At 37.3% G+C, this 22,644-nt stretch overlaps 1 protein-coding gene across 1 annotated transcript in view; it reads right to left on the bottom strand.

Annotated features, from left to right (window-relative positions):
- LOC127635837 (exportin-7-like) overlaps positions 1-20,530 on the bottom strand; it is a 42,441-nt gene extending 21,911 nt beyond the window's left edge. The window contains exons 1-6 of the mRNA XM_052116080.1: positions 20,482-20,530; positions 6,890-7,036; positions 6,609-6,702; positions 5,897-6,063; positions 1,620-1,685; positions 1,373-1,477 (exon numbers count right to left, since the gene is read on the bottom strand). Coding sequence (XP_051972040.1) covers positions 1,373-1,477; positions 1,620-1,685; positions 5,897-6,063; positions 6,609-6,702; positions 6,890-7,036; positions 20,482-20,499 — 597 coding nt within the window. The 5' untranslated portion in view covers positions 20,500-20,530. The remainder of the gene's footprint in view (positions 1-1,372; positions 1,478-1,619; positions 1,686-5,896; positions 6,064-6,608; positions 6,703-6,889; positions 7,037-20,481) is intronic.
- Between the last annotated feature and the right edge of the window lie 2,114 nt (positions 20,531-22,644).

Raw genomic sequence — 22,644 nt, 5'->3', positions numbered from 1 at the left:
TTTTTGCCAACTAATTGTAAGTTGTGGTGGGGTGAGCAAGACAGACAGAGTGGGTGTGGTGTCAAGCCTTGGAGAGGCATTTATTAGAAATAATAATAAAAATAAAATGTAAATTTGGAAAGAGTCCAAAATAAAAGGGGAATCTGGCATCCTCGTGGTGAAGTGGGGCTCATTGAATGTCGGGGATGTGTTCAAGGAATGGCCCAGGCTGGAGCGGGGTCCAAGAGCCGCACGCACTTCCCTCCTTTGTCCGTGGCAAGGAAGCAGCATCCTTGGTGGCCTGTCTTCCCAGGCTTGCAGCAGGTGAGAGGGGAAGGTGGCCGACCCTCTAGCCTGTCGGCCACAACGTGTGCTGTCCTCCCCTGCGACGCATCTAATTTGCACCGGGGGCCCAAGAAGCAGGTCAAGCGAAACATCTAACTTGGCCGAGCCCTCCCCACTCTGGTCCTGGGAGTGTGACGATACCAGTGTGCACACATGGAGAATAGAAGCCGGTTTCCAGAGAAGAGGCCAAAAACTGTTAGTTTATTTGGCAGCGGTGATGAGGCCAAAAACACATCAGGTGTGCCTCGTTCCAACTGCTGCCCAAACGAGGCTTATTAATTAAGCACCTCTTCTCTCTCCTGCCCACTCCCATCATGAGCCTGGCTGAAGTATGGCCCTCAGAGGTGGGCGTGGATGACGAAAGGGTGGGGTGGTCGTTCCGAGACAAAGTTTTATAAGTAAAGCTATAAAAGTGACTATAGATCGCTCCCATTATAATGAATGAAGCTGAGCAAGCCATTTACATTTAGTCATATAACAGATACTTTTATCCTTTTAATTTTGTCACAGAAGTCAACAATAATTGCAGTATCGAACTGTTAAGTTCTCAAGAGTAGCAAGAGGCCGTCTAAAAACTAGTGCTGAAGAAAGAGACAAGAAAAGTATTTTTATAATAAAAAAAATAGATCTTTACCCTGTTCGCAAGTCAAGCAGACCGCTTTATTGAACTGTTTCATTGATTATAATAGAGTAATCCAATGTTCCCGATTTCACCGCTGAGGAAATAATTGTGAACATCTAAACTACAATACAATTGAAATCGCCTCTATTGCTCAGAATCAACACCACATCTGGATAAATCACTTCATGTAAACTTTTGAAGTTCTTTGAGAAAATATGTTAGCTCAGAGCCTTATTTAAAGGATCCTGTAATGATACTGGAAATGATTCAGGGCTAATAGCGCTCAAATTCTTTTGTTATCGTTTACATCCTTGAAATGATCTATAAAATGTTGCAAGCTGGTTGAGTAGTCAAGAATCACAATACAAGCCTAATGCAGCTTTCCTGCTTGGTCTAAGAGGAGTCACCATTCAACATAAACCTAACCTGCTTGAGGAGATTGCAGGAAAGGGTGAAGATGTCAAACAAAGAGGAATCTCGAAATGATGATGCAATCTTCCTGTGTTTTGTAAGCGGATGTGTTGTATCTGCCTGGAGAAGGAAAAGGAGAGTTTAGGAAATCTGTGATCCATTTTAGTGTCTTTGATCATTTGTTAAACTCTGATTGTATTGTGACCAAACATCACAAAGGTCACAAGGTGGAAAACTCGCTGAAGAGAACAGAGAAACTTACTTGGTTAATCTCATTGGTTAACTGGGAAAGAATTGTGACTCCTATGATGCAATGTTCAACACTATCCTGAAATAAAAAGCAGTAGTTTAAATGCTTACGAATAGCTTTAAAACTTGTGTAATAGAAGACGAAATTAACGTTCAATAATAAATGTTTGGATGGATCAAGATCAACATTTACATATCAACAAATACTTAGAATCGAAGAGTAAGCTTAGATTCAGTGATGCACTGAAATGTAAATTATTGGCTGAAACACATAGGGTTGAAAACTGAAAACGAAAATTCTAGATGAAAAACCCTTCAAATTATCTACATTGATCTCTCTGATATTACATCCACATTTAGCCCGCAACAAGTGCATAAGAACATGAAGCAAAAAAGGCATACAATGTAGTGATGTTTCGTTCGTGAACGAATCTGTCTTTTTGAATTAATCCTTTAAGTGAACAAATTGTTCTCGTTCACCTCCATACACTGAATCATATCTCTCGTTCACAGATGTCTCACCCTTTCAAAGCCAGTGAGCTCTATTTTGAAGTGCAAGACTGCGTTGGTGGCTTTCCATGCCTGTAAAGAATGACTTGCTTGAGCCAATAGCATTCAAGAGCAGGCAGTGAAGGAGCATATCTCATTGGTTCGACCAGCTGAATGAATCTAGTACTAGTCAGTCATTTGAGTCTGAACGAGATGAGACGTCGTTCATGAACGAACTGAATGTACTGGTAAACTGGTTCACGAACAAATTGAACGACTCACTCCATCATTTCTTTCATGAATGAGGATCTGCTGAACGACTGAATGAGAGGCATGTTGTTCGTTCAGTTCGGCATGCGAGTCAATCACGTTCAAAAAGGAAAGAAAGGGGTGAAATGCACTAAGACAAGTTTATAGGTATGCACAAAACATACAGTAATCTCCAATTTTTTTATTTAAAGTTAAAATGGCATGAATTACAGATGGAAATATTGTACATGTCATTCGTTCAGTTTGTCAATCTCGTTCAACAAGAGGAGTCTGGATTATGAATAAAAGTGAGTGATGACCACACATTAGAATGACATATGGACATTATTGAAACAATGCTTTATACTGTTAACAATGTTGTATACTGTAGCTTGATAAAAAGTCGTACTCAGCAGTTCACAATATGATAGATATGCCTTGTCATTTGTGGGGAAAGGCTTATGATGCTTAAACACTCCGTAGTGCTGTCTCTTAGTAGAATTGTAGGCATGCACATTTTAATAAAGGATAATTAGACTTGTTCTGGTCATGAATGAGTGCTTGGTTCTGACTTTTGGTTCAATGCAATTACTATTTGGAACCATCTACAGTCGTAACTAAGGCGCAACTTGAAGAAATGGTCAATAAAAGAATCAATGAACGAACCTGAACAAATCTTTTTGGTGAGCAGAAATCAAAAGAATCGAGTCACTGAAATTAATCAAAGTCACCAGTACTAATAAAATATACATTGCTTCTACCGATATCGAGTTTAATAGCAAATGGACTTTATATTTGAATTTAGCAAACACTGTAATATTGCTGCAACTAACGATTATTTTGATAATTGATTATTCTTCGATTATTTCTACGATTAATCGAATAATCAGATAACAAATTACATCTTATTTCTTGTATTTTATTAAAATATGATTTTCCAAAAAACTGAAATGATAAAAGGAGTAAGGATTTGGTTTGATTTACATTGCTGAACTCACAATTCTATACTTTTACAAAACTTTGAAAAAAGCCGGAATCATTAAGTTTGAATGTATTATTATTATTATTATTACTACTACTTTCAGGACATAGGCAACAGATCCTATACTTGTAAAACTTAACATAAAATGCTCATCATTAGAGTAAAATGATCCATAGGACATGGAGTGGGACATGACTTGACTACTGAGACAGTCTGATATCCACAAAGCTGCACAACTGATTACATTGAAACTGAAATCATGGTATGACATTGGACAGTTTAATCAAAATGATTGCACTCAATTTCTCCATTGCGATCAATTTGATTGATGCGAATGCGCAGACTCGCTTGCTCAGAGTTTAACTGAGACTCACTTGTGGAAAGAACAAACAGTTTTGAGAAATTAGTGGCCGATTTTGAATTCATAACAGGTTTACATTATAAAAAATACAAAAGCAGTTAGATTCAAGTGATGCGCTGGAGAGAAACAACTCTCTAGCAACAGCACAAGCCCTCTGCCAATGCACCTGATGCAGCAATCGCTCTAGAGCTGTTGGGAAAAAAAATCAAGGAATTAGTTTAGGTTTCAGCGATGAGTCGCGATGCATACTCAAACGATTCTTAATCGATTCTCAAAAGAATCAGAATCGATTCTGAGTTCAGTTTAAATCACGGCAGTGGTGCACGCCAAAGACAGATGTGGAAACAAAGACATGAGTTAAGTGCATACACTAAATTCAAGTGCACAAACACGACTGTTTGCAGACCAGCTGTATCAAACACATGACCATTTGTGCCCGAATGAAACTACGATCCCAAAATTCTTTCACAAACCCATGCACATAGCAACGGGAGAGTTTATTTGTGATTAAGAAGCCAACAAACAACATGAAAGATGAGCTCGAACCCATACCTGCACTGCTTTGCACACAACGGGGGAAAACACAGAAGAAAATAATGATGGGGCAGCGGTTTGGGAGATGTTGATGTTTTCATTTAATAATTTTTTCTTCCCAATGCCTTTCTCTACTCTTGCGCGCTCTCCATTTCATTGGCTTTTGTCATTGCCACTTGTTTACTTGTTTATCAGGACAGTGCGCACACCTGATGATAAAGGTTTTATCTTCTACTTGCAGAGCAATCAGATAGAACAGTGCATACGGGATGCTTGATACATTTCTGAAGCAACAACTGCGCTATTTAAACCGCTTCACCTGTGCAGGTGAGGAGAGGAGAAGCTGACAGCTGCACTCTCATAGAAGCAGATATATCTCTCATCCTGGACCAGCAACTTCCATTTGTGCTTAAAAATGAAAATGAATAGCATGGCATACATTAATTTTAAATAATTATTAAATACTATTAAATTACTTACAATGTTTAAACAAAAATAAAAAATAATCAGTTGAAATAATAGTATTCAGTGTGGACGACAAATATTGTTTTTGTGCTTTTAATCGATTTTTTTATTAGGTTCTAAAGAAAGAAACTTTAAAAAACAATTTATTTAATCTTGTGGATGTTCCATGTTTTGTTCACAGCTCATACTGAATGTAAAAGGCCAGTTTATGTAATGTGACTTGTTCTAATTTTTAAAACAGCTGTTAAATAAAAAGCTGAATGGGAAAAAAAATACAGTAAGTGTTTTTTGAAGAAACTGAAAAAAGAAAGATATTGAAGGACAAGATGCATCATGAATCGTTTTTACAATCGAATCATTACCCTTTGAATCGTATTCTAATCGAAGGGGTCCTTGAAGATTCACACCTCTAACAGCTCCACATTAAACTGTATGCTTATTATGATCTTCTTTGAAGTGTTTATAAAGTGCTGTCATGCGCTGGGCATCTTGAGTCATGTTTTTTCTGCTTCAATTTGTTTCTATTGTTTTTCAAATGAGTTTCATAATGCAACACATTTTTCACTTGGCTGTGAAGTGACGTCACTGCCGGGGCTTCTCTGTGCTTACCGAAAATATCCAACTAAACGATAATTAAATTTGTTGATGATGATTTCCATTATCGATTCGTTGTTGCACCCCTACACTGTACATCTCTGTACACTGAAATGTATAAGCAAACCGGCCATTTGCATTATGGACCACATTGTTAGTGCACAATTAGGAAACACAAATACGGAATTAATTTGCACATTGCACTCGATGTCTTTCAGAATGTTGAGCTGTTTATAAGAACTGCATAAAACATATCATACATCAAGGTGTTTGTCTCATTAATTGCATTTGTAGCCTCAATAAATCTAAATGAACCTAGATAATTTTACGTGAAGTTAATAATTCAATTTCCGTTTACGTAAAAGTGTTAAAAAATAAGTAAATAAATAAACTGTCTGCCAAGATTTTCAGTCTATTTTCTTTTTTGGCCAAGCACCAAAAATTTCAGTATATGGCAGTTTGTTTAGAAAATTTGGAGTCCACAAATTTGGTGCATCCCTTGCTAGCACATAAATATGACATAAATTATGAAAAATGCAAGGAAATATTTTCGTAATAGGTTATTGTAAATTTGCGAATATTTTTTCTCAAAAGAAAATTATATAAATTATCTTACCTGCAGGAATCTAGTCACATCAACTATGACATTCCTGAAGACGTAATCTTCCTTTTGGCAGTCAAACCAGCCAAGCTTGGTGATTCTGGCATAGAGCTGGATCAGGGCTTGTGTCACAAAGGCAGCAAGCTTTGGCCGGGTTGCCAGATAATTAAGAACATAATTTCCTGTGAAACCAAAGCGAGATATTGTTTGTGAGAAAAATCATTAAAGTTGGTTTAAAGGAAAATTTCAGCTTCCATTTTACTCACCGTCAAGTTGATCCAAACCTGAGTGTTTATTTTTTTTTTTGTGATTTAACAAGATGACTTTCTATCAACTGTATTACTTTCTTTCTTATGCAGAACACAAGGAGACGTTTTAATGAATATCGCAGTCCACCTTTTCGATACAAAGGCAGTTAATTGTGCCAAGGGTAAAAAACAGAACCCAAAAGTAGTCCATGTGACTCCTGTGCCATATTCAAAGCCTTCTGAAGGCATCCTATAGGTTTCGGTGAGAACCAATTCTGAAATGTAAGTAATTTTTCAGTGACAATCTTGACATCCGTAGCACATTCATGAGAGATCATTTTGTGTACCAGATAAGAAAGTCATACAGGCTTGGAAAAGCATGAGGGCAAATGACAGAATTAACATTTTTGGGTGAACTATTACTGTCAGAAGTTTACATCTCTTCAAGGTCTTTAATAGAACTCAAGATCAAAACTTACGAATGTCAATGCGTTGCTCCAGGGGAAGTGGGTTGCTTGTACGCGATACCAACTTGGACAGACACGTTGCAGCCAACAACTGTGAGTACGAGGACTGTAAAGATTCCACAAACACAGTGTCAGGTTAGCAATTTGCTATGCAAAAAAAAAATAAAAAAAATGGAAGCATAGTTCCATTTCAATTGCTTAACTCAAACAAATGAGTACATTTTTTGGAACAATGATGTTAGATCATTCCAGATATCATGTTCCACACAGTTCCCAATAGGTTTAATTCTTACACTTCCTCTCTCCAACAACAGCTGGCATTTACTCAGGCAGTCAGGACTGTTGGTGAACTCGACTAGGGCTTTCTCCGCCTGCAGACGTGTGGTGGTGTCTGTGGTCTCATACAGCTGCTTGCACAGGATCTCTAGCTGGGCTAGGCTCTACGAAAAGAGACCCATGAGTTGAGTGCCAGTAAAATAACATACAGAGGATATTTGTGAAGACTAAGCAACAAAATTCCAGTTATCTGCTGTTTTGCAAGAAAACACTAAAGAACATTAAGTCCTATAAACTCCAGTTGTGGAAATGTGTCTTGATGGTCAAAGAAGGTGAGATGACAGAAGATAAGGTTAGCAAGTGTCATGATGCATTTCAAGAGCAGCAGGTTGTAAACCATACTATAACAACCCAAGAAATTAATAACACATGAATGCCTAGCTATGACCAGTTCTCACTGTTCCATTAGTATCACATACTTTCAAGTTATTTAAACAGTATTTAAGCAGTGCTTCAAAGACAGTCCAATTGTGCCTCATGTTGAACAAATTCATGATTTCAACTAGTTTTGAAGAAAATGCGAGTGGTTCTTGCCTGTGAAAATCTCGCCAACACAGTGCCAAGTTGTTGTGTGTTGTTGACGGAACATTGCTATGTGGTTGCTAAGATGTTCTGAGAGGTTTCAGCTTGCTGCCATGCAATTGCAAGGGTGGTTGCTTACTGGTCCATCGAACAAACGGGCCCATCCGCTAGTCTCTATTACTGCAATGTTTAATAAACAGATCCAATCTTTTGACCATATTTAATCAGCACTATTTAGTGCTGTTAGAACTACTGTATGAATGGCAACAAATATGCATTTTACTTGCAATTGTTCTTGGAAATATCAATAAATATCACAAGAATACAACACATTTTTTCAAAGACGACTCCCTCTGCAATTCACACATAAGTCACATACATTAACGAGGGATGATTTCATTAACGAGGGATGATTTCATAACTGTCTGTCGGTAGGTCACATAACTTTGACCACATTTCACAGATTAAGGTAATTATCCTGGTTAAAACTTTATTCCAAAAAGAACCAAACATTCTAAAAAGTGTAAATCTGTTCAGAATATTCCTGTACATGTGGTTATCGATAAACTAAAACATGCTTGTTCTTTTCCTGCTATTCTCTTCAGAAAATACTGGAGATTTTTGCTTCTGCAATTTATTCCACTGCATCTCACCAATTGTGCACATGTAATATTACTAAATAACTAAAGGTTAATGTCCTCCACGTCATGGTAAACTTGTAAAACTTTCTGATAGACTTACGGGGCGGTCACCTGTATGTATACTGATCTGCAAATATCTTTTCATCAATGTAATGACTTCTCGCTGATATATGCACAGATATTAAATAAAAACTTTGTGATAAGTTTTTACACGTAGGTCAGATGTCCATATATTGGATATGTATCTGATTTAAAACCAGATGTCGGATGCAAAAAAACTAATACTGTGCATTTGTTTTCTCTGATTACACGTGTGCATCAACATCCAATCAGTGTTGGATCAGATAAAAAAAAATGAGCCAGTTATTTACACTTCCAAAAAACAATGATATTCTAGTTCCTAAATACGGCTTGAGCCGAAAGTATCCTTCAGTTTTGACATTTTGAACATTCAGAGTCTGCGTACAGTCAAACGCGAGCCTTTGAAAGCATACTTCATCTGACTGTGCGTGCATACCCAGGCATTTGGCACATGCATGCTATGACTGCAATTATACAAGACTTTTTAACTGGCAAGACTTTGCAATTAAACAAGTGTTTAGACCCATAAAGATGTCTTTATTCCTTCAGACTGGAGTTATACAGATGCAGGACTCACACACCCAGGGTATGAAATTTACTTTTTGCCCACCAGCCACAGTGGCCCACCACAATGCACAATTTTACCAGCCACTTCTTTTTTTACCAGCCACTATTCCTTTATTTATTATGATATATCATTATTATTTAATAATTTAAAATACCATAATTATATATATAATAACAATGTTATTTTAAAAATAACCCATAATACCAGGCTATTATTATCATTATGATAATTTTGCAACATTCAAATGGAGGCTTAAGTGTAGACAAGCACAGAAGAGAAACTTCTTGCTCAAGCACCATTTCAGCTTTACTGAATTATGACAGATGTGGCAATTCACCTGTAGTCCCAGGGTCGTTTCATCCTGAGATGGTCTGCATTAATTTGCAGTGTTCTCATAGACAACACTATTCATGCAAATTTTTCACAGATGACTGACAGAGAAGAAAGAGACCTCGGCATATGCACGTGTTCCACGAGCAACAAAGCACCAATAAACCTATGTACACAACGAATCACACACACGCATTGATGGATTTTCTGTTGTTTGTTCTTTAAAATATAATCAAGAGTGCTCCTTCAAACCCACGTCTTTGTGTATTACGGCATTTCTTGTCATGTGTCACTCCGAGACAGGTAAACAGGTCACCATCCACAGTGATGGGTAGATGAGCAAAATTACTTGCCACTGCACAAGAAATACCTGCATTTGGCAAGTGCTAATTTCATACCTTGCGCATACACACGTTATTGATGTGCACATTGTTGATTTTTCCTTCATCTCCTGTTGTTTACCACCAATTACATCATCTTCTAGTGCTTCTTCATGACAACAACAGCTCAAATGTGAGTGTTGCCATCTTGTGGACACTTACTAAATGCAAACAAAGACGCACGGTAAGAAAAATGGGGCTACGTGCGTTTATGCAGAGTTTACACTACATGAATATAGGCCCGATTTTCACTCGCCGACAGTTATGTGGAGATCACTGACAAAAGCCCGAAATCATAGGCAAATCATAGCTCGCTTCCATGAGCACTGAACGCAATGTATGAATTATCAAATACACGATCTGAGAGAAGTGAGAGAAGAATCCATGCCCTTGGTTGAATGAAGAAATAATGTCTTTCAGGAGTAAGTGCCGTAAAGTTGAACGTTTGTGGAAATCAACTAGTCTGGAAGTACATAGACTGCATTTGAGAGAGCTTATCACAGTGCTTAATGTTATGATAAAACAGGCCAGGTCAGTTTATTTTTCGAATCTTGTAACCCTGAACAAGAAAAATCCTGAAGTCCTGTTTGATACCATATCTAAGATTGTCTCTCCTCCTGCTTCAAAAGTGCCTGTGCACTCAAAGTCTGACTGTAATAGGTTTTTGTAAATAAGGTGCGAGATATTAGAGCTACTATAAACCCATCCCTTGAGTCCATATCCTGTGGTTTAGCTGCCTCATACTCATGGGATACTTTTTCACCTGTCAATGGAGAGGATATTAAGGGCTTATTAAGCAAAGTTAAACCATCTTCAAGTCCGCTTGACGTATTGCCGACTTCGTTGCTGTTAAATGTGTTTGATTTAGTTGGTCCGTATGTTGTTAGACTGATTAACCTTTCCCTTTTATCTGGTTCTGTGCCTATCAATTTTAAACAAGCAGTTGTCAGCCCCATATTAAAGAAACCTAATTTGGATTCTTTTGAACCGACTAACTACAGGCCTATATCTAAACTGCCCTTTCTATCTAAAATTCTTGAGAAAGTGGTGGCGGGGCAGCTGACTTCATTTCTAGAAGGAAAAAATATTTATGATGTATTTCAGTCAGGTTTTCGCAAATTCCATTCTACTGAGACTGCTCTTCTAAAGGTATCAAGTGACATTTTGATGGCTGCTGATTCTGGACAATACACTGTGCTAATTTTACTTGACTTATCTTCGGCATTTGATACATTGGATCATGGAGTGTTGATAAATCGTCTACGTAATGAATTCGGTTTTTCTGGGTCTGTTCTAAAATGGTTCACTTCATACTTGAGTGGTAGATCATTTTGTGTGTCCGTAAACAACATCTTGTCTGACATGACCCCGCTTTCATATGGAGTTCCTCAGGTTCGATTTTAGGTCCAATTTTGTTTTTATTGTATATTAGCCCCCTTAGTGAAATAATTCGTAATTTTCATAATGTGTCCCATCACTTTTATGCTGATGATATTCAGCTGTATTGCTCTTTTAATGAGTCAGAATTAGGTAAATTAACCGATTTATTAGAATGCCTGTCATGCATTAAGACCTGGTTATATAATAATTATTTACAACTAAATACAAAAAAGACTGAAACATTGATCATAGCTCCAGAACAGAAATTACCCCAAATTAAACAACACATCTGTTCCTTGGACTCGTCCTTCCAGATGAGTCTAAGAAACCTGGGTGTTTTATTCGACCAATCTATGTCTTTGGATGGTTATTCTAGATAGTTGGTCAGAAATAGTTTTTTTTTCACTTGAGAAATATCTCTAAACTGAGATCTATTTTACCTAAAGCTACCATGGAATTGATCATTCACTCTTTTATCTCTTCACGGCTTGATTATTGTAATTCTCTTTTTACCTGTTTTAACAAATCTTCTCTGAACCGTCTTCAATTGGTGCAAAACGCTGCAGCCAGGCTAATTACACGAACTCACAGAACGGCTCACATTACTCCCATCTTATTTAATCTTCACTGGCTTCCACTAAAATATAGAATTGAGTTTAAAATTTTAGTCTTAACTTTTAGAGCACTACATGGACAGACCCCACAATATATCATCGACATGCTGACCTCATATTCTTCCGGCCGCACTCTTCGTTCTTCAGGTCAAAACCTCCTGATGGTCCCCAAAACACGCCTTAAAACTCGGGAGAGCTCATTTTTTGCAGTAGCTCCTAAACTGTGGAATGCCCTGCCCTCGTCGTTGCTAGGCGTGGTCGCTTCCGTTGACTCTTTTAAAAAACAGCTAAAGACAGTACTTTTTAGACAAGCTTTCAGTTGACTGAGCTATATTGTTTGTATGTTTTATGTTTTATTTTACTTCTGTATGATGTGTCTAAATTGTTATTATTTTGTTAAACTTGCTATGTAAAGCTCTTTGTGATTTTATCTGTGATAGGTGCTATATAAATAAATTTTACTTACTTAAGTGCTGATGCGTCGCAGATGTCAACAAAATATCTAGCATGTTAAATATCTGGACCTGTCTGCGATTCCAAATAGCTCTCTGCAGAACAAACAATCCTTGCTGCCTACAACTCCCCAATCATTCCCTCCTCCATAGTCTTTTCTTTTTCTTTCTTGCAAGCTTCTTGCGGTCCACCATTTTCAAAACCCTGCCCGGACAAGCACGAGAACGCCTACTCACACGTGATCTAGTGTAATTTGAAAACCCTACAACTTCCATGACAAGACAGACAGTTATATGTTATGTAAATGTGTAATATGAACGGTACCACAATTTGACATCTTTGTAAGTCGTGTAGTGTATAGGAGGCATAAGTTCTCGGGCACTCATCTGATGACGAGATTTGCGTCACGGGTCCTGTAGTCCTGTGTGTTACGTGTATACTTTGGGCTTTACGTCTCCACTTAAATGCAAGTGTATACAATTGATTTTTTTCATCATTCGAGAATCTTAAGTCGTATCAGGTCATATAATTTAAAAATATATATATATATATATATATATACACACACACACACACACACACACACACACACACACACACACACACACGGTATCTCACAAAAGTGAGTACACCACTCACATTTTTGTAAATATTTGGTCACTGGAAGTTCAACATGGCACCTCATGGCAAAGAACTCTGAGGACCTGAAAAAAAAAAAGAATTGTTGCTCTACATAAAGATGGCCTAGGCTATAAGAAGATTGCCAAGACCCCGACACTGAGCTGCAGCATGGTGGCCAAGACATACAGTGGTTTAACAGGATAGGTTCCACTCAGAACAGGCCTCGCCATGGTTGACCAAAGAAGTTGAGTACACGTGCTCAGCTTCAAACCCAGAGGTTGTCATTGGGAAATAGACGTATGAGTGCTGCCAGCATTGCTGCAGAGGTTGAAGGGGTGGGGGGGGGGGGGTCAGCCTGTCAGTGCTCAGACCATACGCCGCACACAGCATCGTCCCAGAAGAAAGTCTCTTCTAAAGATGATGCACAAGAAAGCCTGCAAACATTTTGCTGAAGACAAGCAGACTAAGGACATGGATTACTGGAACCATGTCCTGTGGTCTGATGAGACCAAGATAAACTTATTTGGTTCAGATGGTGTCAAGCGTGTGTGGCGGTAACCAGGTGAGGAGTACAAAGACAAGTGTGTCTTGCCTACAGTCAAGCATGGTGGTGGGAGTATCATGGTCTGGGGCTACATTAGTGCTGCAGGCACTGGGGAGCTACAGTTCATTGAGGGAACCATGAATGTCAACATGTACTGTGACATACTGAAGCAGAGCATGATCCCCTCCCTTCGGAGACTGGGCCGCAGGGCAGTATTCCAGCATGATAATGATCCCAAACACACCTCCAAGACGACCACTGCCTTGCTAAAGAAGCTGAGGGTGAAGGTGATGGACTGGCCAAGCATGTCTAAAGACCTAAACCCTATTGAGCATCTGTGTGGCATCCTCAAACAGCATTTGGAAGAGCGCAAAGTCTCTAACATTCACCAGCTCAGTGATGTCATCATGGAGGAGTGTAAGAGGACTCCAGTGGCAACCTGTGAAGCTCTGGTGAACTCCATGCCCAATAGGGTAAAAGCAGTGCTAGAAAATAATGGTGGCCACACAAAATATTGACACTTTTTGCCCAATTTGGACATTTTCACTTAGGGAGGTACTCACTTTTGTTGCCAGCGGTTTAGACATTAATGGCTGTAGTTTGCAGTCCTGTGTTAGTGGTCTATTGACTGAAATGCTGCAGGAAGTAGTCACTGACTGGCTGGCATATGTTGCATGAAATTGTCACAACACAGATTTTAAGCCTATAAATTTGTGATTGAATAGTGTTTGAAGCTTTCCCATTGATAAAATTCTGTTTGACTCAAACAGATTTTAAATCACATCTGAAAACTATAATCCTTCAATGTGATTTCTTATACAGTTGAAGTCAGATGTTTACATACACTTAGGTTGAAGTCATTCAAACAAATTTAACCACTCCACAGATTTAATATTCACAAACTACAGTTTTGGCAAGTTGTTTAGGACATATTCTTTGTTCATGACAGGTACTTTTTTCCAACAATCGTTTACAGACAGATCGTTTCACTTTTAATTGACTATCACAATTCCAGTGGGTCATAAGTTTACATAAACTAAGTTAACTGTGTCTTTAAGCAGCTCGGAAAATTCCAGAGAATGATGTCAAGCCTTTAGACAATAATCCAATTAGCTTCTGATAGGAGGTGTACATGTGGATGTATTGTAAGGCCTACCTTCAAACTCCGTGCCTCTTTGCTTGACATTAGGGCTGAAACGATTAGTCGACATTATAGACAACATCGACAATAACAAATTGTTGACAAACATCTCCGTTGTCGAATAGTTGTTTGATCTAATTTAATGTAACATAAGATCACTTTAAACTCTAATGATGAGAGCAGCACTGCAGCTCGCATCTGATTTAGGAGAGGAAGAATTACACCGCTCAGTCCAGATGCACACTAAACTTTCCAAACAGCTTCAGGTGATGTTGATCGCCAAGTATGAGGGAAATATAATGCAAAAATACAAAATAAATACAGAAGCACTCTCGTTGTTGAATAAGTGGAGATGGAGCTGCCGCTCCGCTAAAGCAAAACTTGCATGTATAGTGTCTTTAAAGAAAACCCCATCGTTATGTCTTAAATGCAGATATATTTAATGCGTTATAGCTTTATTAACCCTCTGGGTTCGATGGACACGTCGGTGCGTCCTGCTGGATTTTTTTTCATCATTATGTAAATTTAACAACTTAAAACACTCAATTTTGGAAATAAAATGTAAGACATCATTAGAGACTATAAAGAGTCTACTTTTCTTTGTGTACTCACAATAAAAACAAAACCTTTTGTTCTTTTGTTAAATAAAGAAAATAAAAAGGGTGAGCTTTCAGCAGTCTCTGGGTTTACGAGCATATATCTGAAACACGTCACAAAAATTAACAAACTCTGTGAATACTTTTCACACAAACATGAAACATATGTCTAACGAAAGCTTAAAATGTCTACTTTTAAATAAAATAATTCACATTTAAAACAAATATTCTCCTGCAATGTAATCTGTATGAAACAAAGCAATGTACAGTTTCTCCTGGCTCCGCTAATTATCCCTAATGTGATCACACCCACGGGCAGAGGGTGCTATTCATACGCTAATGTAGTGTTGTCAAAAATACCAGAACCCCGGTACCAAGTCGGTACTCAAACAAAAAATGTTTTACGATACCAGAATTTCTGAAGGTACCGGGGTACCGAGTACCGGGTCTACCAATGCAGAGGCGGGAACATTCGAATGCTCACAACAAGCAAAAGATGACGACAAGCAAAGCTTCTGCGGAGTCTCAACTGAATCATGTCGAAATGAAAAGTGGAAAAAGCCAGGTAATTTGAGGCCAACGAAAAGGGAAACATCACAGATCAGCAAAAATGCTCTCATCTGTAAACGCTGCTTTCACAATTTTCTGACGAAATGAGGAAACAGATCAAACTTAATAAAGACAGACACCCGGATTTATTCAAGCAAATAAAGCAGGTGAGTTTAAAAGCATATTATCATTTGCATTAGGGCTTAAACGTTTAGTCGACATTATCGCGAACGTTGAAAAAAGAAATTGTCAAGAAAAATTTTCGTTGTCTAATAGTCGTTTGATCTCATTTAACGTAACATGAAATCTCATTAAACTGTAATGATGAAGAGCAGCACTGCAGTTCACGCCTGACGGAGGAGAGGAAGAATTACACAGATCAGTCCAGATGCACTCTAAACTTTCACAGCTTCATTTTATGTAGATCCCAAAGTATTAGGGAATTATAAAAATAAATAAATAAATTAAAAAAAAATTATAATTCAGAAGCACTCTCGTTGTTGAGCAGGAGCTCTTTAAAGGAAACATACGTTACATCTTAAATGCAGTTATTTTAATGTGTTATAGCTTTATTAAAGTTCAAATAATACAGAAGTAGCTCATGTTAATAACTATAAACTCAGAAACTGGCATTTCTCTGTGTGGTCAGCGCCTCTTCTAAGAGTTACACGAATGTCCGATCTAAGGGGGAGAGATTGAAACTGCACCCGGCTGTGAGAGACTCTGCCTCGGGGATGCTCATCCCTCGAGCGCGGACGCTTAATGCAGCTAGATTAGAACACGATGGCTTGCGACTTATTTAATCATAATATAGGTCACTGTGCATTTCTTATAGTGAAGAAAATTGGCAATATGCAGCTTTATTAATATGAGAGCAATTTGTGCATTAGTTTGGAAATTGTTTTTTATTCATTCTATTGTATGCTTGTTTATTTTGTTTTTTTAGTACTTGGTAAAAACTTTTAAAGCAAATCTTATATAAGTGTTCAAAAATACTTTAAGCATACATTGTACAGTTTTGTTATAATTCAAAAATAATATATTTAACTTGAAGTGTTGCTCAATGGTATATTTTTGTTCTTAGTTCAGCTGTTAATTTGTTAACTTTGTTAATAAAAGAGTGTTGTTCAGTAACCTGTTTTTGTGTTTTGCTTTGGTACCAAAAATGGTATCGAGTACCGTGAAATTTCACTGGTATTGGTACCGACTACTGAAATTTTGGTACCGTGACAACACTATACTTGAGTAAACATGCTAATTTGGTACTAGAAAATCCCTTGCCATTATGTCATCACGTTAAATTAAGCTTAACATTGTCTTTTTGTTTGTTTTTGAGTTGCCACACTATGCAATAGACTGGCATGTCTTAAAGTCAATATTAGGTCTCTTTGACACATCTGTCTTTAATTGTCATGTAGTTGTCACTGAATTTGGCAAAAAGTCACGTCACACATTTTCATTATTGATCTTTGTTTTTATGATCGATCATTGCCGTTACTTCCAAGGTACTACTCGGGTTTTCGAGTGCTCCTGCCCATCCCTATTTCATAAGTTAATTTTCTTGAAAACAGAAAGCATTCTCTCTGGTTCCTATTTTCCTATCAACCAATGCCGTGAGTTGGGGGCGGGACTATTTCTTTGTTTGACCAGTGGCAGATTTGGGGGGTCAGAGAGCTGTTCTGAAAACAAAGTTTATTTTTGCAATACCGTTTGGTGGCACTAGTGGCACAGAAAGAACATCAGCTTTAATACTTGGGGATAGGGGTTCTAAAGATAAATGCAATTCAAGCACTGCTATTAAATGGCCAAGAAAAGAAATGGATTCATTTCTGCCATTAGAGAAATTGTCAGATGCAGGTGCCTCACCGTTTCAATCCAGACACTACCATTTAAAAAAAACAGAAACTAATATAGCATAAAACCTATTAGTATACATCCTTTATATACACATCTCATAACATTACAGCTATATTTTGAAGTTATTGTACTTTGCCACTGAGGGTATATATATCGTATATGAATGAAACACTAGACCTATATGGTGACTGGGGAAAATGTCAGTGTGAAACTTTGGCAATACATAGAAAAGCAAGCAAAGAGCTAACTCGAGTCATGTTGTGCAGCAACAACACTAACTCTAAACTGCCCTTTGTTCCCTTGTGAAGCATACCTATACAAAATCAGAATTGGCAGAAAAAAACAGAAGCTGCAACAAATGCAGCTAAAAGGGTTTATTTACCAAAAAAAAAAAAAAGTTCTTAACTAAAAACCTATAAACTACTTATTTCAGTAGTTAAATAATATTTTAAAAAGCACATTCTGGCACATTTTGCAACTTTAAGTGTGTCATTCATGCCCATGCTTGATGCAACCAGCCAATAACTGAATCAAGAGCCCCTAAAAGAAAGGGAGGACCCCAAAAGATGAGGAAAAAGAGATATAATGCATTTTGCATCCTATAAGATAAAATGCAAGTAGTATTTTCAAGCAACTGGTCCACAGAGATAAGACAACTCCAAGTTCAAAAACCCTAGCTATATGAAGATGCCATGCATGAATGTCTACTAGAACTAATGCCATAATCAACATATAATATAGTTATGCCTACTTTAATCCAACCAGTTAATGGTTACAACGCATCATTAACGTTTTCTGCCAATAGATGTTGTACTCAAATACAGTACGGCCATATTTCACAAAGCTAGTCGAAGATGTCAAGCCTCAACTAAAACTACTAAAAATTAGGCTGAAATGCTGAGTCATATCAACTCACTGGCCTCAGAAAATATTCTTTCATAATTATGTAAACATGATAGTTTAGATACTAGTACATTACACCACCAAGATGCAATCGCTGCCACCAAAATGGCTTTATAGACAGAGGGCTGTGTGCAAGGCTTAGATGGTTATTAATAATCTATTACTGCAAATGGAATGGCTGCTTCACCAGCTACAAGGTAATAGGAAGCTTGACAACAACACGGGAAAGCTCATGTTTACTGTTGTCTCTGCACGTGAGAGTCAGGTTAACATCGAAACATCCCCCAACACAAACACTTCAATACATTTCATGGGAATAAACTATTATTTAACACTGTGTTTGACCCCAGGTTCTCCTTAACCTTTGCCTTCATACATGACCTGTTCTGACATTTGTCATGGGCAGCTTTATTACAACATGATGTGCCTGAAAAATACGAAACAAGCCATATTGCAATCATCAAGAGCAACTACTTATGATCTGAGAGAATGAGTGGTAGCAAAATACAGTTCATTACATGCACTTTATATGTCTCACAAGCAAATAACAACATTAGCTAATGAAACTAGACATTATTTAAACTAATGGTAAGGTAACTTGACAGTAAACACACATTTCGTTTCAATATTGATTTACATTAAAGGTGCGCTCAGTAAAAAAAAATTATTTGATAGAGGCGTGGATGAAACATCATTCAAAATTAATAGCTTTCCATTACAGATGTCATTGTAGACATTTACTATTCACAGTCAGCTATAATTCATTTAATCCAAGAGTGAAAATGTCCAGCGGTTACTGAGATTAATGCTGCCTTCATGTGCTGTTGGAATTATCATTCTTCACACTTCACAAGGGGTAATTACAAGTAGCTGTGATGCGTTCAAATGAACAGGAAACATGGACAACGCCAGGTTCGTTCATGCATATTTCTTGAGGAGCTTTTATTTTGACACCATAATAAACATTTCTCAGCTTGCTGACGATAAAGTTATTTTGGTCAAATACAAACTATTTTCAATTCATCATAATCCAGTCCGTGAGGCTTGACAGCGCGCGGCCATCGATTTGCGAACGCAGTCATCATCTGTGCACATTGTCGGTGAATGCTCTGGCCACTGACTCTACTAAAAGATTATCACAAAGAAGTTGAAGTGGGTATGTGTCAAATGCATTCGCTCATGGTCAGAAGAGTATACTCACAAAGGCAATGTGGATGTCCAGGCACAAGCCGATCTGCAAAAACTAAGTATACCTGGGCCTTTACATGGCTGCCTCAACGAGAGGTCCCCCTTCATGTACAATAAGACAGCTTTTATAAGCTTAATGATAGAAGACTCGAGTATTCAACTCAAGTGAGTGCTCATGATTTTACACATATGTTTTAAAATTACTATGCATTTCTTTAAGAGTAAAACTTCGTATTGAGGACAAAAATAGTGAATGCACCTTTAAATATTATGTAGAGCAATAATAATTCAAATATCGCGTCTAAACCATTATATACAACACATGTAATCTTACTCATATCTATAAAAACAAAATTACAAATTCTGGTTCGCGAACTTACTAACCTTTATGTCACTTAATCTAACCATGGCAAATATTCAGTCATGTAACTGTCCTCAACCGCTACACTGAAAGGAATACAAACAGCATAGTTTAAAGCGGTAACTTGGGTTTAATGGTGTATTTCGTTTATATAACTTAAAAGAGAAAGCGTTTTCTATTAGTGCTTTTGGTTTGGCGCGCGGGAGAAACTCATGAGCTAGCACGCGAGCTACAGGCTAACAGCGCGAGGAGGTGCAGAGCGGATCAAACTGAACACATTTGCTTACCACGATGACAGAATGACAGCTAACTGAACGTGAATGTGCCTCATGGGTTATTGATAGTATTTACTCTTGGAATAAGGCTCGCTGAGCCCGAATTACAATCGCGCGTGTGTAAGGCCAGTGCAATCATTGCATTGTAAGCGCCTGGATGAGGGATGATGCCTTGTTTACAATGTAAATCATGACTGTCGCTACAGAGTTGCATGCAGTAGAAAACAAACGATATATCAGGTCCTGCCGATCTGTGCTGCTTTACAATACAGCCTTTGCATCTTGCTTTAAAAAAAACTTTCATCAATGCTGTAGAGTTGTGTCATATCCTGGACCAGAGTTTTAAAAATCAACATGATGACAGGCCACAAGTCAACACTTGGTAATCGCATCCAATAAAGCATGCGAGTCAGCATCTCTCGCGACGCATGCATTTAAAATAAACAGAAACGCATCGCTGAAACTAAGCCTCAGAATATGTCATTCGACTGCACTGAATCAAAATGTATTAATTTAATAACGCCAAAACAAAATCGCTTACTTACCTGCACATGATCCGCCATTTTGCTCCATTCATGCTCCTCTCACTCCCCCTGACAACGAGCATGCGCGCATCTCCGCACATTCACTGGAACATTTACGCAAATGACGCACGTGGTAATAAAGCCAGCTGGGCGCCCGAGACTTCGAGAATACCGTTACGGCGAAATCCAACGCCGAAACTAGCCTTTGTTTACATGGCTCTTAAAGTGAAACGGCGAATTCAGCTATTAGAGGTCACGTGGATTCATGATTCTAATCAATTGAAATCTAATCTATCAAACCGTTTGACAGTGCTAATTTTGAAGTTGAGAAATAACCCTATTAAACATTCAAGGAGGATTTTGTGTATCTTCTTGAACACGTTGACCTACCTGTTTTAAAATGTGATGCTCTCGAAAAAATGCCATCGGGATTTCTATGTGCAAGGTCGTCCTATTTATTGTTTGTATTTTGCCAATGGTCTGAATGCATGCAGTATTTATGTATATGTATGTAATTTATTTTTTGACTAACATATGGGACGACATTATAATTTATTTTGACATATCAATGATGTTCATTAATTTAGTGACACGTAGTGTCCCAAGCATTTTTATTGTTTTAAATTATGAATAATAATAATAATTTTATTGACAGAAAGCACATTGGACATGTACAATATTCAAAATAAAAGGAATGTAGATTAAAATTGTCAGTTAAATCAATGAAAAATACTACAGTTGGATATTTTTACTAACGCATTTAAACAGTTCTCACTGTGTTCTCACAGTTCTCTTTAGTGATTCAATAATTTTGGAAATCTGAATGAATTTTGGATAATTTTTGGAATAATTACTTTAGAAAAAAACGTAAATATTAGCAATTGAGGGGAAAAAATGCAAAAAATTAAGCTTGACATCACTGACAATAGGACGAAAATAATAATACATCATTTTTTTTTAAAAGGAGATGCTGTAATAAGTTCTTCTGTATACATGTTGGTAGACATCATTTATATTACAGTTAGGCAATTCCTAAACAGAAGAGTAATGTATTCTGTATTGCACTAAACAAACTGAACCTTCAACATCTTGTGACACATGGATTTCAAAATAAAAGCCTAATATGAATGACAGGTAGTGGGCCTGATCTTTAGCCACTTTGTTATCAAATAAATCAAATAAAACATTACAGGAAAGACCCATTTAATCAAGCCATAATTTTCACTCTCCTCCTGAGTTCTCCCTATGATTTGTGGCACTCTCATTGTGACAATTTGTCTCTATAGAGCTCATTAACATTTATTGATAAAGTCTTAAAAACAAATCCACTATTAATGGATTCAGAAATAAACTTATGAAATGTTTAACAAAAATGTGTTTTGGTAGGCCATATTTTCAGATTAAAAATTTTCTTAAAGGCAAAGTAATGGGTTAAGCAAGAGAAATGATTTAGTGAGAAAACCTATGTTGAATGAAAATGCAGTATTTATTTCTGAATTTTATATTATGTTAAATAAAGTAATTTATTTCACATTGAGGTCTTCCGTAGTCTGGTAACATGATTTATTCAGATAATTGTCTATACTTCTATATAGAAATTCAGTAAGTGTTCTGTTTTTTCATATGTTCAGGATGTGATATCTCACAGTTGGTTTGAGCCTCTTGGTTTAAGTGTAAAAACATGTCAAAAGTGTCATTTTTTTCATGTGTGCTTTTGGTTGTTGTCACATATATCAGAATAGCATCCAAATCTACATTCAGAAGACCTCAATTCATTTATTTGATCTTTGGGATGCTTCTAAAGTAGGTCAACAGAAGCCAACAAGTTGTTTTCTTGTTTCTATTTTAAAACACTTTTCAACTTGACAACATATTTACAAAAAACACATTTGACAATCTAAATTTAAAAGTTGCCCTGACCAGACATTAATGTGGACACATACCTTTATAATAAGCTGATAATACATAGTACAACATAAAAAAACACAATAAGCCTTGCCATTGTCATTGTGGTTTATTTATTGTGTCACCTGTTTTCAGACCTAATACAAATATAAAGGCTAATATTGGAATTTTGGTTTGGAGCACAGTATTCACAAAAGTATCCTAATTTAAAAGGGTTTAAAACTAGTTTTGCAAAACCAACAAAATGAGAAAACAAATGCACTTGTAATTGAACTTCTT

This window comes from Xyrauchen texanus, chromosome 43 (assembly GCF_025860055.1).
Source record: "Xyrauchen texanus isolate HMW12.3.18 chromosome 43, RBS_HiC_50CHRs, whole genome shotgun sequence".
Lineage (NCBI taxonomy): Eukaryota > Metazoa > Chordata > Actinopteri > Cypriniformes > Catostomidae > Xyrauchen > Xyrauchen texanus.
Note: the sequence above shows the minus strand (reverse complement) of the source record. Positions and strands in the feature narration are given on the sequence as shown.